The 13,791-nt window shown below is 35.0% G+C and overlaps 2 protein-coding genes across 5 annotated transcripts in view; one reads left to right on the top strand and one right to left on the bottom strand.

The window, feature by feature from the left end:
- The window catches only part of tmed1b (transmembrane p24 trafficking protein 1b), a 7,847-nt gene extending 609 nt beyond the window's left edge, over positions 1-7,238 (top strand). The window contains exons 2-4 of the mRNA XM_079812544.1: positions 228-325; positions 1,826-2,012; positions 5,954-7,238. Of these exons, the coding sequence (XP_079668670.1) occupies positions 228-325; positions 1,826-2,012; positions 5,954-6,172 (504 nt within the window). The 3' untranslated portion in view covers positions 6,173-7,238. The remainder of the gene's footprint in view (positions 1-227; positions 326-1,825; positions 2,013-5,953) is intronic.
- Positions 6,758-13,791, bottom strand: part of dnm2b (dynamin 2b) — a 54,848-nt gene continuing 47,814 nt past the window's right edge. For 2 of the 4 annotated variants that reach the window (XM_079812542.1, XM_079812541.1), the window contains 3 exons: positions 11,647-11,873; positions 11,306-11,569; positions 6,758-9,759 (listed from right to left, as the gene is read on the bottom strand). In XM_079812542.1, the coding sequence (XP_079668668.1) occupies positions 9,702-9,759; positions 11,306-11,569; positions 11,647-11,873 (549 nt within the window). In that variant the 3' untranslated portion in view covers positions 6,758-9,701. Of the gene's footprint in view, positions 9,763-11,305; positions 11,570-11,646; positions 11,874-13,791 lie in introns of all 4 variants that reach the window. The other 2 variants (XM_079812540.1, XM_079812543.1) reach the window with 2 other exon arrangements.

Consider the following 13,791-nt stretch of genomic DNA (forward strand, 5'->3'; position numbering starts at 1 on the left):
CAGGTCCGTCATGACACGTCAATCATTTTCAGTTCCTCAGTCACAGATATTATTATGGTACAGATGTTTATATAAATAATAAGTCAATGTGTACCTGTAAAACTCTGGATAGAAGGATGTCATACACACCTAGGATAGCTTGAGGGGGGGAGTAAATCACGGGGTAAGTTTCCCCCCCCTGTGATATAACCTAAGGTTCTCTAAGGCTGGGTGGTGTTTGTCTGCAGGTGATCGCTGGAGCAGGTATGGATGTAGATTTCTCCATCCTCTCTCCTCAGGGGATCCACCTGGTGTCGGAGTTCCGGCGGTCTGACGGCGTTCATATGTGAGTGCTCTCCCTCAGTCAACATCGTACTAGCTATGGTACACGAATATGATGATTAGCTAGTACCACCTCGGCATATATTGAGTTTATACCATAGTCTTGTTACTCTGAGGATGAGTGAGATGGCCAATCAAATCAAAGTGGTCCGAAGCGATTATTCGCATTGCGTTACTCGTTCTAGTCGACTCGCGGATAACGCGATTACGCATCATGCTCATTTTTAACTTGCGCGGAAGACACGTTTGAGACGATATCCACGTTCCACTTTGCGTCATTCGCGTTGAGTTTGAATGCAATCTACTTGCGCAAATAACAATTTAATTTAATGTAATACCACATCACATTCCGGCGCGACGCTTTAGTTTTAGCAGTGAAAGTGTGTCGTAAGATAATAACTGACAATCGTTTTACGACGGAAACGTTCAGCGACTGACCGTTATATCCAGCGACGCAAACTACTCAACATTTTTACGTTATTTTACCGTTTTGAATTGAAAATGTCATTATTTACACAATTCATGTTTGACGAAACATTTAGCATTATAGAAATAAGAGTGAATGTGTGCATATTGTAAAAAAAATATATATATTATTTGCAAATAGTTAACTTCATAACTACAATCCCTTTAGTAATTAAATTCCTTTAAATAAACCAATAATATGAGGATGAGTGAGATGGCCAATCAAATCAAAGAAGGCGGGACTTGTGGTGTGTGCACAGCAAAACGAAGCGATTATTCGCATTGCGTTACCCGTTGACTCGCGGATAACGGGATTACGCTTCATGCTAGTTTTTCAACTTGTGTGGAAGACACCTTTGAGACGATTATCGCACGTTCGCGGGCAAACAAGTCGCCCACTTTCCGTCCTTCGCGTTGAGTTTGAATGCAATCTACTCGCACAAACAATTAAATTTGCGTTCGGTGTGAACGCATTATTACTGTTAGTGCGACGCTTTAGTTTTAGCAGTGAAAGTGTGCAATTATAAGATAATAATTGACAACCGTTTTACGACGGAAACGTTCAGCGACTGACCGTTATATCTAGTGATGCAAACTACTAATTTTTACGATATTTTACCCTTTTGAATTGAAACTGTCATTATTAACACGATTCATGTAAATCATAACTGAATTTGATGTGACGAAACATTTAGCATTATACATGTGAATGTGTGCATTTTTAAAAAACATATATTATTTGCAACTTCATAACTACAATACTTTACGTCCTTAAATCCCGTTAGTAATTAAATTCCTTTAAATAAACCAATAATACCAACGTGTTTTGCGCTCAACTGTCGTGTTTTGAATGTAAACGCGCGCCTCTAGACCGCTACGTCAATAGCTAAAATAACTTTAACCTAATTTTTCTTTCCACTGCCCTGCGTTTAAAAGCGCGTTCTGTGTGAATAATCTCCCCTCAGGGGATCGATCGTCGCCTCAGAATGATTGGCCGGTCTGCCGTTTACTCGTCTGTGATTGGTCCGCTGTTTTTTAGGGTGGAGCCCACGGAGGCGGGAGACTATCAGATCTGCTTCGACAACACCTTCAGCAGGTTCTCCGAGAAGATGGTCTTCTTCGAGGTCATCCTGGACAGCCCGTCCAATGACGTGGGGGCGGACGACGAGTGGGCGGGGCTAGGAGAGCCAGAGAACCTATTAGAGTACAAGCTGGACGACATAAAAGTGAGTGTCACACGATTATATAGTGTTGATTTATAAATGATTATTTCGCTCCATGGGCAACATCTAATATCGTTTTTGAAGTTACATGTACGCGGGACCCCAGTATTTCTGTTAAAGCACTTAGTCTGTGAGAAAAACGTTTATTTGGCGTTATTAACGTTAAACAGTGTTATTTTAGTATAATTAATATACTACTATAATAATTAATATTTTAATTAAGTTTAAGTTTTAATAATATTAGTAGTTCAACTCATTTCAAATTTGTTTAAGTTCTAAATGTTTCACCTTTAATATTTATTTCAATTACTGTAAAGAAGTTGTTAAGTTTTAGTTTTTGTTAACTAGAAAATCTCGTTAAATTTAGAGGGAAAATTTGAATTAAAATTGAGAATAAAGTTGTTTCGAGAGAGATTGAGAAGTCAAAATCAAATGTTTTTCAAATTAAGTTTAAGTTTTTTTCCCCCCTCTAATATTTGTTTTATTTAAATTACCATAAACAAATTAAGTTTTAGTTTAACAAGAATTTGAGAAAAATCTCGTTAAATTTAGAGGAAAAAGCAGAATTAAAATGTTGAGAATAAACTCATTAAATTGCGAATAACGTTGTTTTGAGAGAAAGAAATGTTTATTTTAAATTTGTTCAAATTCTACTTTTTTTCCTCTTTAATATTTATTAAGTTTTATTTCAATTACCGTAAACTATTTTTAACAGTTTCAGCTTTTGTTAACAATAAGCCTTGACTTTAAGCAAAAAAAAAAATCTTATCTTTACACAATCGAATACACAAATACGAAAGGTAATTGTGACTTTTTTCTCAGAATTGCGAGATTTAAACTCTCAATCTATAATAATCAACTTCGAGGAAAGTCAGAATTGTGAGAGTCACAGTATTTATTTAACCCAGAACAGGAAATGGTAGAATCCATAGTTGAATAACTTGTTTTTCTCCCCTTTTCTGTGGCAGGCATTATTAACTTTAACTTTTATTTTAGTATTATTTATATACTAGTGTAATTACTTATTATTTTAATTTAGTTTCAGTAATTTAGTTTTGTGCTTTTGTCATTTTTATTACTTTTTATTTAAAGACTTTTTTAACAATAACTGCATTGATTTGAAGTCAAATTGAATTTCTTTTTTTTTATGTTTTATTTTGGGTGAAATATGGCTTGGACATTGTTTTCTTTGATATTTGATAGATCTTATTGAATTTAACCATTCATGCCACCGGATACAAAAATACGAAAGGTAATGCGATTTCTCATCTCATAATTCTGACTTTTTTTCTCAGAATTGTGAGCCTTGGATTGGATTTTATAATCAACCTTTTTTTCTCGCATTTGCGACTTTCTCATTTTTTCGTTTAAATCTCAGAATTGTGAGAAGTCAAAATTTGTGAGTCAGTTTCCTTTTGTAGTTATTCACTTTACATGAGAAATGTTTATTTGATCATCTTTCTGAGGTGTAACTCGATTATTAGTGTTTAATATCACAATGTGAGGCGATTAAATGATCCCCAGACAGGCGTTATTAGCGTTAAACTAGTTATTTTAGTATTGCTTATATACTAGTGTAATACTTAACAAAATTACTAAATTCAAATAATGTTACTTTTTATTTCTGGTTAGCTTTATTTACATTTTTAGTAATTCAGCTAATATTTTAATAAATGTAAGTTTTTTTTTCCCCTTTAATATTCATATTTTATTAGTTTTATTTAGATTACCGTTGATAATTTTTAATAGTTTTTGTTAACAATAACAGCCTTCTTGTTAACAACTAAAACTAATAAAATATGAATATTAAAGGGGGGAAATTTAAACTTTAGAACTTAAAAATTTGAATTACTAAAATGAAGTGAAATTAAAATAAAGCTAAACAGAAATAAAAAGTAATACAACTTTCTCAGAATTGCGAGTTTATATCAGATTTTGTCGGACTCTCAGAATTTCTCTCACTTTAACTTTAGACTTTTTTCTCACAATTTCTCAGAATTGAAAAGGTATAGTTTTCATATAGGTATAGACAAAATCTGATTAAACTCAAACGTTTCGTTTTTCTTAATTGTACTTTTGTCATTTGTATTACTTTTTATTTCTGTTTAGCTTTATTTACATTTTTAGTAATTCATCTAATTTTAATAAATGTCAGGGTTTTTTTCCCCTTTAATATTCATATTTTATTAGTTTTATTTCAATTACCGTAAACGTTTTTTTTTAAATAGTTTTGTTAACAATAACAGCCTTCTTGTTAACAACTAAATCTAATAAAATATGAATATTAAAAGGGGGAAAATTTTAACTTTAGAACTTAAAAATCTGAATTACTAAAAATGAACTGAAATTAAAATAAAGCTACACAGAAATAAAAAGTAATACAACTTTCTCAGAATTGCGAGTTTATATCAGATTTTGTCGGACTCTCAGAATTTCTCTCACTTTAACTTTAGACTTTTTTCTCACAATTTCTCAGAATTGAAAAGGTATAGTTTTCATATAGGTATAGTCAAAATCTGAAACTCAAACGTTTCGTTTTTCTTAATTGTACTTTTGTCATTTGGTTTACTTTTTATTTCTGTTTAGCTTTATTTACATGTTTAGTAATTCAGCTGATTTTATTTAAAGTTTTTTTCAAGTTTCTTTTCCCTCCCTTTTAATATTTTATTAGTTTAAAAAATTTTTTACAGTTAAAAATGGTTTACAGCAATTGAAATAAAAGTAATAAAATATATCAAAGGGGCAAAATTTCAACTTTTGAACTTAAAAATTTGAATTACTAAAATGAAGTGAAATTAAAATAAAGCATTTGAATTACTAAAATGAAGTGAAATTAAAATAAAGCTAAATAGAAATAAAAAGTAATACAAATGACAAAAGCACAATTACGAAAAACGAAACGTTTGAGTTTATCAGATTTTGTCGGACTCTCAGAATTTCTTTTTTTCTCACAATTTAAACTATTTCTCAGAATTGAAAAGGTATAGTTTTCATATAGGTATAGTCAAAATCTGATAAACTCAAACGTTTCGTTTTTCTTAATTGTACTTTTGTCATTTGTATTACTTTTTATTTCTGTTTAGCTCTTTACATTTTTAGTAATTCAGCTCATTTTATTTAAAGTTTTTTTCAAGTTTCTTTTCCCTCCCTTTAATATTCATATTTTATTAGTTTAAAAAAATGAAGAGTTTTTAACTGTTAAAAAATGGTGTACAGTAATTGAAATAAACTAATAAAATACATCAAAGGGGCAAAATTTCAACTTTTGAACTTAAAAATTTGAATTACTAAAATGAAGTGAAATTAAAATAAAGCTAAACATAAATAAAAAGTAATACAAATGACAAAAGCACAATAACGAAAAACGAAACGTTTGAGTTTATCAGATTTTGTCGGACTCTCAGAATTTCTCTCACTTTAACTTTAGACTTTTCTCACAATTGAAAAGGTATAAATCTGATAAACTCAAATGTTTAGTTTCTCTTAATTGTACTTCTGTCATTTGTATTACTTTTTATTTCTGTTTAGCTTTATTTACATTTTTAGTAATTCAGCTCATTTTAAAGTTTTTTTCAAGTTTCTTTTCCCTCCCTTTAATATTCATATTTTATTAGTTTAAACAATTTGTAACAGTTTTTAACTGTTAAAAATGGTTTACAGCAATTGAAATAAAACAAAAAAAAATATCAAAGGGGCAAAATATCAACTTTTGAACTCAAAAATTTGAATTACTAAAATGAAGGGAAATTAAAATAAAGCTAAACCGAAATAAAAAGTAATACAAATGACAAAAGCACAATGACGTTTGAGTTTATCAGATTTTGTCGGACTCTCAGAATTTCTTTTTTTCTCACAATTTAAACTATTTCTCAGAATTGAAAAGGCATAGTTTTGTAATTGCGTATTTAACGGTGAATATAATGCGCATAAACTCTGTGTGGCAGGAGTCGATGGAGACGGTGCACCGGCGGCTGGAGCGCAGCCGTCAGATGCAGACGGTCCTGCGGGCGTTCGAGGCGCGCGACCGAAACCTGCTGGAGGACAACCTGTGGCGGGTCTCCTTCTGGTCCTGTGTCAACATGCTGGTCATGCTGAGCGTGGCGCTCACGCAGGTGTACACCGTCCGGCGGCTGTTCGACGACAAGCGGCGGGTCTGCTCCTAAAACACACGGCCATCGGCTGCTGGAGAGAGAGAAGCCTGGAGACGCGCGCGCTCTCAGACCGCCGTGCCTTTAGATGGATTAGACGCGCTCTCATTGGACGATCCTTCTTGGTGTTTCCGGGTGCCTGTGAAGTTCAGTCGCGCACAGTCGAATAAGACTGGAGAAGTGCTGGAATAATAATAACTGACGTCCGACTCTGAGGACGCAAGACTTCACTGTCCATTTCATGTCTTCCTGTCATAGTTTTGTGTCCGTTTTTTTAGTCCTGTCATTTCATCACGAGAGATGAGGGCGTTTCGGGAGAATGTGACGTTACGGTGAACAAAGGGAATCTTCTGTACAGCCTTTTTAAAGACTTTTACACAATAAAACTAATAAAATGGGTCGTATATTTGTACATGGTGTCGCTAGTGTTCAGGTCAGACTTTAATTCATTTATTCTGAAGGACAAGAATGAGTTATTTCTCTGCCTATAAAATTACTTTCCTTTTTTGTTGATGGCACTCTTTATAGAGAGACCTTTATAATGACACACTTTACCGTTTGATTAATTCATGGTCGGTTAGAAATGAAGACTCGTTTCGGTCTCATTAAATATCTGGTTTTATTTGGAAATGTCATATTTTGGAAAAAAAAGCAAGTTTCCGTCAGTCGTTTTTAAGACAATCACATCCATTACAAACACAATTCAAGACAAAACATATTTGGGCTGCTACGGAAGAGGAGTAGGGCCAAGCAGTAATACAAATATCTACACATCTCGAGATTAAAGTTTGAGAAAAACTTGAAAGTCTAAATAAAGTGTTGAGAATAAACTCATTAAATTTAGAGAAAAAAGTTTAATTAAAATGTTGAGAATAATATTTTGTTTTAAGAGAATTTTATTTCGAGAAATTCGAAGAAAAAAATGTTGACAATAAACATTAAATTGATAAGTTGTATTTAGAGAAAAAAGTAGAACTAAAAACGTTGAGAATAAACAAACCTGATAAATGTGTTTAGAGAAAAAAGTAGAAATGCAATATTATGAATAAACTCATTAAATTGAGAATAAAGTTGTTTTGTTTCGAGAAAAAAAAGTAGAAATAAAATGCTGAGAATGAACATTAAATTTAGTGAGTTTTTTTCTCAAAACAACTTTTTATTCTCAATTTTGAGAAAGTAGAAGTAAAATGTTAAGAAATAACAAACATTTTTGAGAATAATGTTTTGTTTCGAGAAAAAAGTTGAATTGCAATTTTGGGAATAAAATCATTAAATTGAGAATAAAGTTGTTTTGTTTTGAGAAAAAACTCGCTAAATTTAGAGAAAAGTAGAAAAAATGTTGAGAATAAACTCGTGTTGAGAAACTCGTTACATTTCAAGAAAAAAATCTAATTAAAATGTTGAGAATAAAACATTAAATTTAGAGAAATTCTCAATAAAATGTTGAGAAACGTATTAAATTTTGAGAAAAAAAAGTAGAATTAAATTGATAATAAAGTTGTTTTCGAGAAAAAACTCGTTAAATTGAAAATAAAGTGTTGAGAAACTCCTTAAATTTAGAGAAAAAAAGTAGAAATAAAACGTTGAGAATAAACAAACTTGATAATACATTTGTTGTGTTTTGAGAAAAAAACCTTGTTAAATTTAGAGAAATTCTCAATAAAATGTTGAGAATAACGTATTGAATTGAGAATAAAAAGTTGTTTCGAGAAAAACCCCCACTAAATTTAGAGAAAAAAGTAGAAGTAAAATGTTACGAAATAACTCATTAAATTTTGAGAATAAAGTTGTTTTGTTTTGAGAAAAAACTCACTAAATTTAGAGAAAAGTGGAAATAAAATGTTGAGAATAAACTCATTAAATTGAAAATAGTCGTGTTGAGAAACTCGTCAAATTTCAAGAATAAAGTCTAATTAAAATGTTGAGAATAACGTTTTGTTTTGAGAAAAAAAACTCGTTAAATTTAGAGAAATTATCAATAAAATGTTGAGAAAAAAAGTAGGATTAAATTGATAATCAAGTTGTTTTGTTTTCGAGAAAAACTCCTTAAATGTTGAGAAAAAAAGTAGAAATAAAATGTTGAGAATAAACAAACTTGATAATAAATTTGTTGTGTTTTGAGAAAAAACCTTGTTAAATTTAGAGAAATTCTCAACAAAATGTTGAGAATAAACGTATTAAATTGAGAATAAAAAGTTGTTTCGAGAAAAAAGTTGAAATACAATGTTGGAAATAAAATCATTAAATTGAGAATAAAGTCATGTTGCGAAACTCGTTACAGTTCAAGAAAAAAGTCTAATTAAAATGTTGAGAATAACGTTTTGTTTTGAGAAAGCTGGTGGAACGATCTTCCCACCGCCATCCGGAACGCAGAATCATTGACAACATTAAAAGTCAACTAAACTCAGCTCTTCCGTGACCACTTAACCTCATAAAAGAAAAACAAAAAAAACAAACCCTTTCTTTCCTCTTTCTCCTCCTTTTTCCCTCCCTACTCTAGCCTGTGCTACACTGAGAAATGTACACGGACTCAGTATTTCAGGCACTTGTTGCGCTTACTCGACTCTTCATAACCAATCGCTTCTTAAAACTCTGAAGTTGTAAGTCGCTTTGGATAAAAGCGTCTGCTAAATGCATAAATGTAAATGTAGAAAAAAAACTCGTTAAATTTAGAGAAATTCTCAATAAAATGTTGAGAAACTCGTTAAATTTAAAGTTATTTTGTTTCGAGAAAAAAGTTGAAATACAATGTTGAGAATAAACTCATTAAATTGAGAATAAAGTCGTCGTGTTTTGAGAAAAAAACTCTCGAAATAAATAAAATGTTGCGAATTAACATTCAATTTGGAGAATATCGTTGTCGAAACACGACTTTATCCTCTATTTAGTGATTCTCTAAAAGTAGCTGTTTTTCGTGTCATTATAATGAGTTTACTCTGCAGACGTGTGATCATTGCTTGACCCTAATCTCCTGCCGTAGGCTGTGATGAATAAATCCAACAGTAGAGTATCAGATGCCCTTTTATTGATAATCATCACTCGTGCTTTTGTTCGCAGTCCATGCGAAACGTCATGAAAGAGAGAGAAAATACATGAAGGAGTGAAGGGTTTCCACTTCCTGTTAGTCACACGGTATAAAAGCCTTGGGTTTCCAGCTCAAGCCGAGTGAGACTCGTGTGGACTGAACCTCAGAGGAGTTCAGAGGATGTGTTAGTGCTAGTCTTCGCCTGTGCTTGAGATGCTCAGAGGAGGCATTAGGGCGGACCCTCAGGAGGAACAGGAAGTGGGTAAAGACGTCTGTAAACGCAGGTGTGATGGCACACATTTAAAGTGTTGCTCGACCTCCCAACACCTTCCCTGAAGTTATAGAAAACTATAAACGGATTAGAAAATGTCTTATTATTACTAGTGCTACTATTTGAAGTGTATCAAAAATCATGTGTCACTCAAACTTTGAGTTGACGCCCTTATTTGCACTTTTGTGTGTGTGTGTGTGTGTGTGTGTGTGTGTGTGAGATGTTGGTTCCTTTGGTTGTTGAAAGTCTCAGTCCAGTAGAGACGGCTCTGATGGTCTGATGATAGTGGGCCGGTTTGGAGGTCTCCTGCTACACACACACACACACACACACACACACACACACACACACACACACACACACACACACACACACACACACACACACACACACACACACACACACACACACACACACACACACACACACACACACACACACACACACACACCAGGGCATTATAGTACTGTGAAATCTGTTTCGCCTTTTCCAAAAAACACTTACTTTTAGTCATTAATTCCATTTTTTCAAATGGAAAATTTTTAATTTCAAATGGTTAATTGTATAAATCAATAAGCATGTCTAATAAACTCAAATTAACATTTTATTAAAACTTCTACTTTTTTGGACAGAAAATACCCTTTTAATAATAATAATAATAATAATAATAATAATAATAATATTGCCCTGTGAAATAAGTTTCATCATTCCCCCCCCAAATTAAATTTTTTCCATTTTCAGGTTTTATTTTCTTCAGGATTCAGTTTTAATGGTCAAGTGAAGTTTTAGTAATCAATAAGCCTAAAGAATTGAAATTATTAAATGTACACAATTTAACAACAATTTATTAGAAGTTTAACAATTATTTTTATCCAAATTCCATTTTTCTTTAAATTTTAATTCATTGGAATGTACACATTTCAAGATGTGAAACAGTTTATTAAATGTTTAAGAAAAATAAACATTTTTGGGCCCTATGAAATCCAAAACGGGTTTATTTGTTTTGCCAAATTCCATTTTTTTCAGTTTTCATTTTGTTCAAGATTCAATTTTAATGGTTAATGTTTGATTTTATAAATCAATAAGCATGTCTGATTAACTGAAATTACATTTGAAATACAATTTAACAATTGAATAAACCTTAAACTTTTTTAACAAAAAATATTTTTGTTATAATAAAATGTGAAAAGTTTTATTTTTTTCAAGATTCAGTTTTAATGGTTAAATTAAGTGAAGTTTTAGTAATCAATAAGCCTAAAGAATTGAAATTATGAAATTTAGACAATTTAACAACAATTTATAAGAAGTTTAACAAAAATGACATTTTTAGGGCCCTAATTAATTTTAATGGTTTTGTTAAGGTTTAATAATCAATAAGAATGTATAAAGAATTGAATGAATATGAAATGTTTTATTTTTTCATAAATTTCTCTGGATTTATGATTTAATACAAATGTATTATCAGAAATGAAGGCATAAAACATGAACAATTCAATTCAACTTTTAAAATGTAAGCGAATGAAAATCCAGCAACAGACGCATGGATATAATTATTTATAAAGAAACAAATATTTAGAATGGTAACATTTTAATACTTTTGTTATTATTATTATATACTAAAGCAAATAACTATTAGTCACGACTAATATCAGTAAATCATGAAATATTTGACTGACTTGAAGAATCATGAATATTAATTACCTTCAGCCAGTGGGAATAAATGATTGGTTGAAAGGCAGCCAATTAGAGAATCTTACTATGAATAATCTGTGGCTCATGAATATTTAATCGGTTATGGGACTTGACATGTGATCTAATTAATATTCATGAGGCTGTGTAGGAAGAGTCGTACCTGGGTATGCCGGGTGGCAGAGCGGGCGGCACGCGGGCGGGGCGAGACGGCACCTGAGGGGGCGGAGCCTCCAGAGCGCCACTCCCAAACACATTAGCGCTGACTGGAGGCGGGCCGGGCCTGGATGGCACAGGCGGGACTCCAAACGCAGGGGAGGGGTTCAGAGGAGGCGCGGCCGGCGGGCCGGGGGTGGGGCCTCGCACTGCAGGGGGCCGGCCCGGGGGCGGGGCCGTGCCGGAGGATGGCTTGCGCTGAGATGGAGGACTGACACACACACGTTTGGCTTTAAATGCGCTTCCGTTAGTTATCACCAGAGCCGTGATTTATTAGAGGAGCAGTACCTGGGGTCGGTGTGGATCCAGGTGTCGTCCACCGGAGGCGGGACGGGCGCGGATATGGTGCTGGTGCTGATGTCACCGATGATGTGCAGCGCCTCCTTGAGCGCGTGGTACATGCGCAGCATCTCGTCGCGCCGCTGGGCCTGGTCCGCAGACTCCTCCATCAGACTGGTCTGATCGCCAGACGAGTACAGGAACGCCAGCAGTTCCGAGTGGATGAACTCCTTCGCCTGAGACACACACACACACACACACACACACACACACACACACACACACACACACACACACACACACAGAGAACAAGCCCCGTATGAACTCGCTGATGACACTTCCAGGTGGAGACCGCAGAAATCCAATTAAATAAACCCCAGCGCAAAATAAATAAATAATATAAATTAAAATAAATGTAATAAAAAATATTAATAAATAAACCCCAAAAATCCTTTAAAAAAAAGTATTAAATAAATAATAATACAAAAAATAAATACACCCTAAAACTCCTTAACAATAATTTAAAAAAAATCGTATAAATCATCACCATCACAAAAACATAAATAAAATAAAAATGATACATAAAAAAAGGAAAACATGAAATAAACCTCAAATAAGAGAATGAATGAATGACAAAAAACCAAACAAATAAGCAACACAGATAAAATAAATAAACCCCAAAAAAACCATAAGAAATTAAAACATAAAAATAAATAAATAAAATGAATATAATAAAATCAAATAAAAAATAAACGAATAGATAAATAAACCTAAAAACCCCCCCACAAAAAACATAAATAAATAAAACAAAAATAAATAAACCCTGAAACAGCTAAAAATAAAAAAATATTAAATCAAACAAATAAAATAAAATCAAACCCTTAAACTCCAAATGTACAAATATAAATAAATAAAACTAAAACCAGCCCTGATTAACGCGAGCCGTGAGTGGCATAAGCCCCGCCCACCCTTCTGTGATGGACACCTGATTAATGCGAGCCGTGAGTGGCGTAAGCCCCGCCCACCCTTCAGTGATGGACAACTGATTAATGCGAGCCGTGAGTGGCCTAAGCCCCGCCCACCCTTCTGTGATGGACAACTGATTAACGCGAGATGTGTGGTATAAGCCCCGCCCACCCTTCTGTGATGGACACCTGATTAATGCGAGATGTGAGTGGCATAAGCCCCGCCCACCCTTCTGTGATGGACACCTGATTAATGCGAGCCGTGAGTGGTGTAAGCCCCGCCCACCCTTCTGTGATTGACACCTGATTAATGCGAGCCGTGAGTGGCGTAAGCCCCGCCCACCCTTCGGTGATGGACACCTGATTAATGCAAGCCGAGAGTGGCATAAGCCCCGCCCACCCTTCTGTGATTGACACCTGATTAATGCGAGCCGAGAGTGGCATAAGCCCCGCCCACCCTTCTGTGATTTACACCTGATTAATGCGAGCCGTGAGTGGCGTAAGCCCGGCCCACCCTTCTGTGATGGACACCTGATTAATGCGAGCCGTGAGTGGCGTAAGCCCCGCCCACCCTTCTGTGATGGACACCTGATTAATGCGAGCCGTGAGTGGCGTAAGCCCCGCCCACCCTTCTGTGATGGACACCTGATTAATGCGAGCCGTGAGTGGCGTAAGCCCCGCCCACCCTTCTGTGATGGACACCTGATTAATGCGAGCCGTGAGTGGCGTAAGCCCCGCCCACCCTTCGGTGATGGACACCTGATTAATGCGAGCCGTGAGTGGCGTAAGCCCCGCCCACCCTTCTGTGATGGACACCTGATTAATGCGAGCCGTGAGTGGCGTAAGCCCCGCCCACCCTTCTGTGATGGACACCTGATTAATGCGAGCCGTGAGTGGCGTAAGCCCCGCCCACCCTTCGGTGATGGACACCTGATTAATGCGAGCCGTGAGTGGCGTAAGCCCCGCCCACCCTTCTGTGATGGACACCTGATTAATGCGAGCCGTGAGTGGCCTAAGCCCCGCCCACCCTTCTGTGATGGACACCTGATTAATGCGAGCCGTGAGTGGCCTAAGCCCCGCCCACCCTTCTGTGATGGACACCTGATTAATGCGAGCCGTGAGTGGCGTAAGCCCCGCCCACCCTTCGGTGATTGACACCTGATTAATGCGAGCCGTGAGTGGCGTAAGC

This window comes from Gobio gobio, assembly GCF_949357685.1.
Source record: "Gobio gobio genome assembly, chromosome: 3".
NCBI classification, from domain to species: Eukaryota; Metazoa; Chordata; class Actinopteri; order Cypriniformes; family Gobionidae; genus Gobio; species Gobio gobio.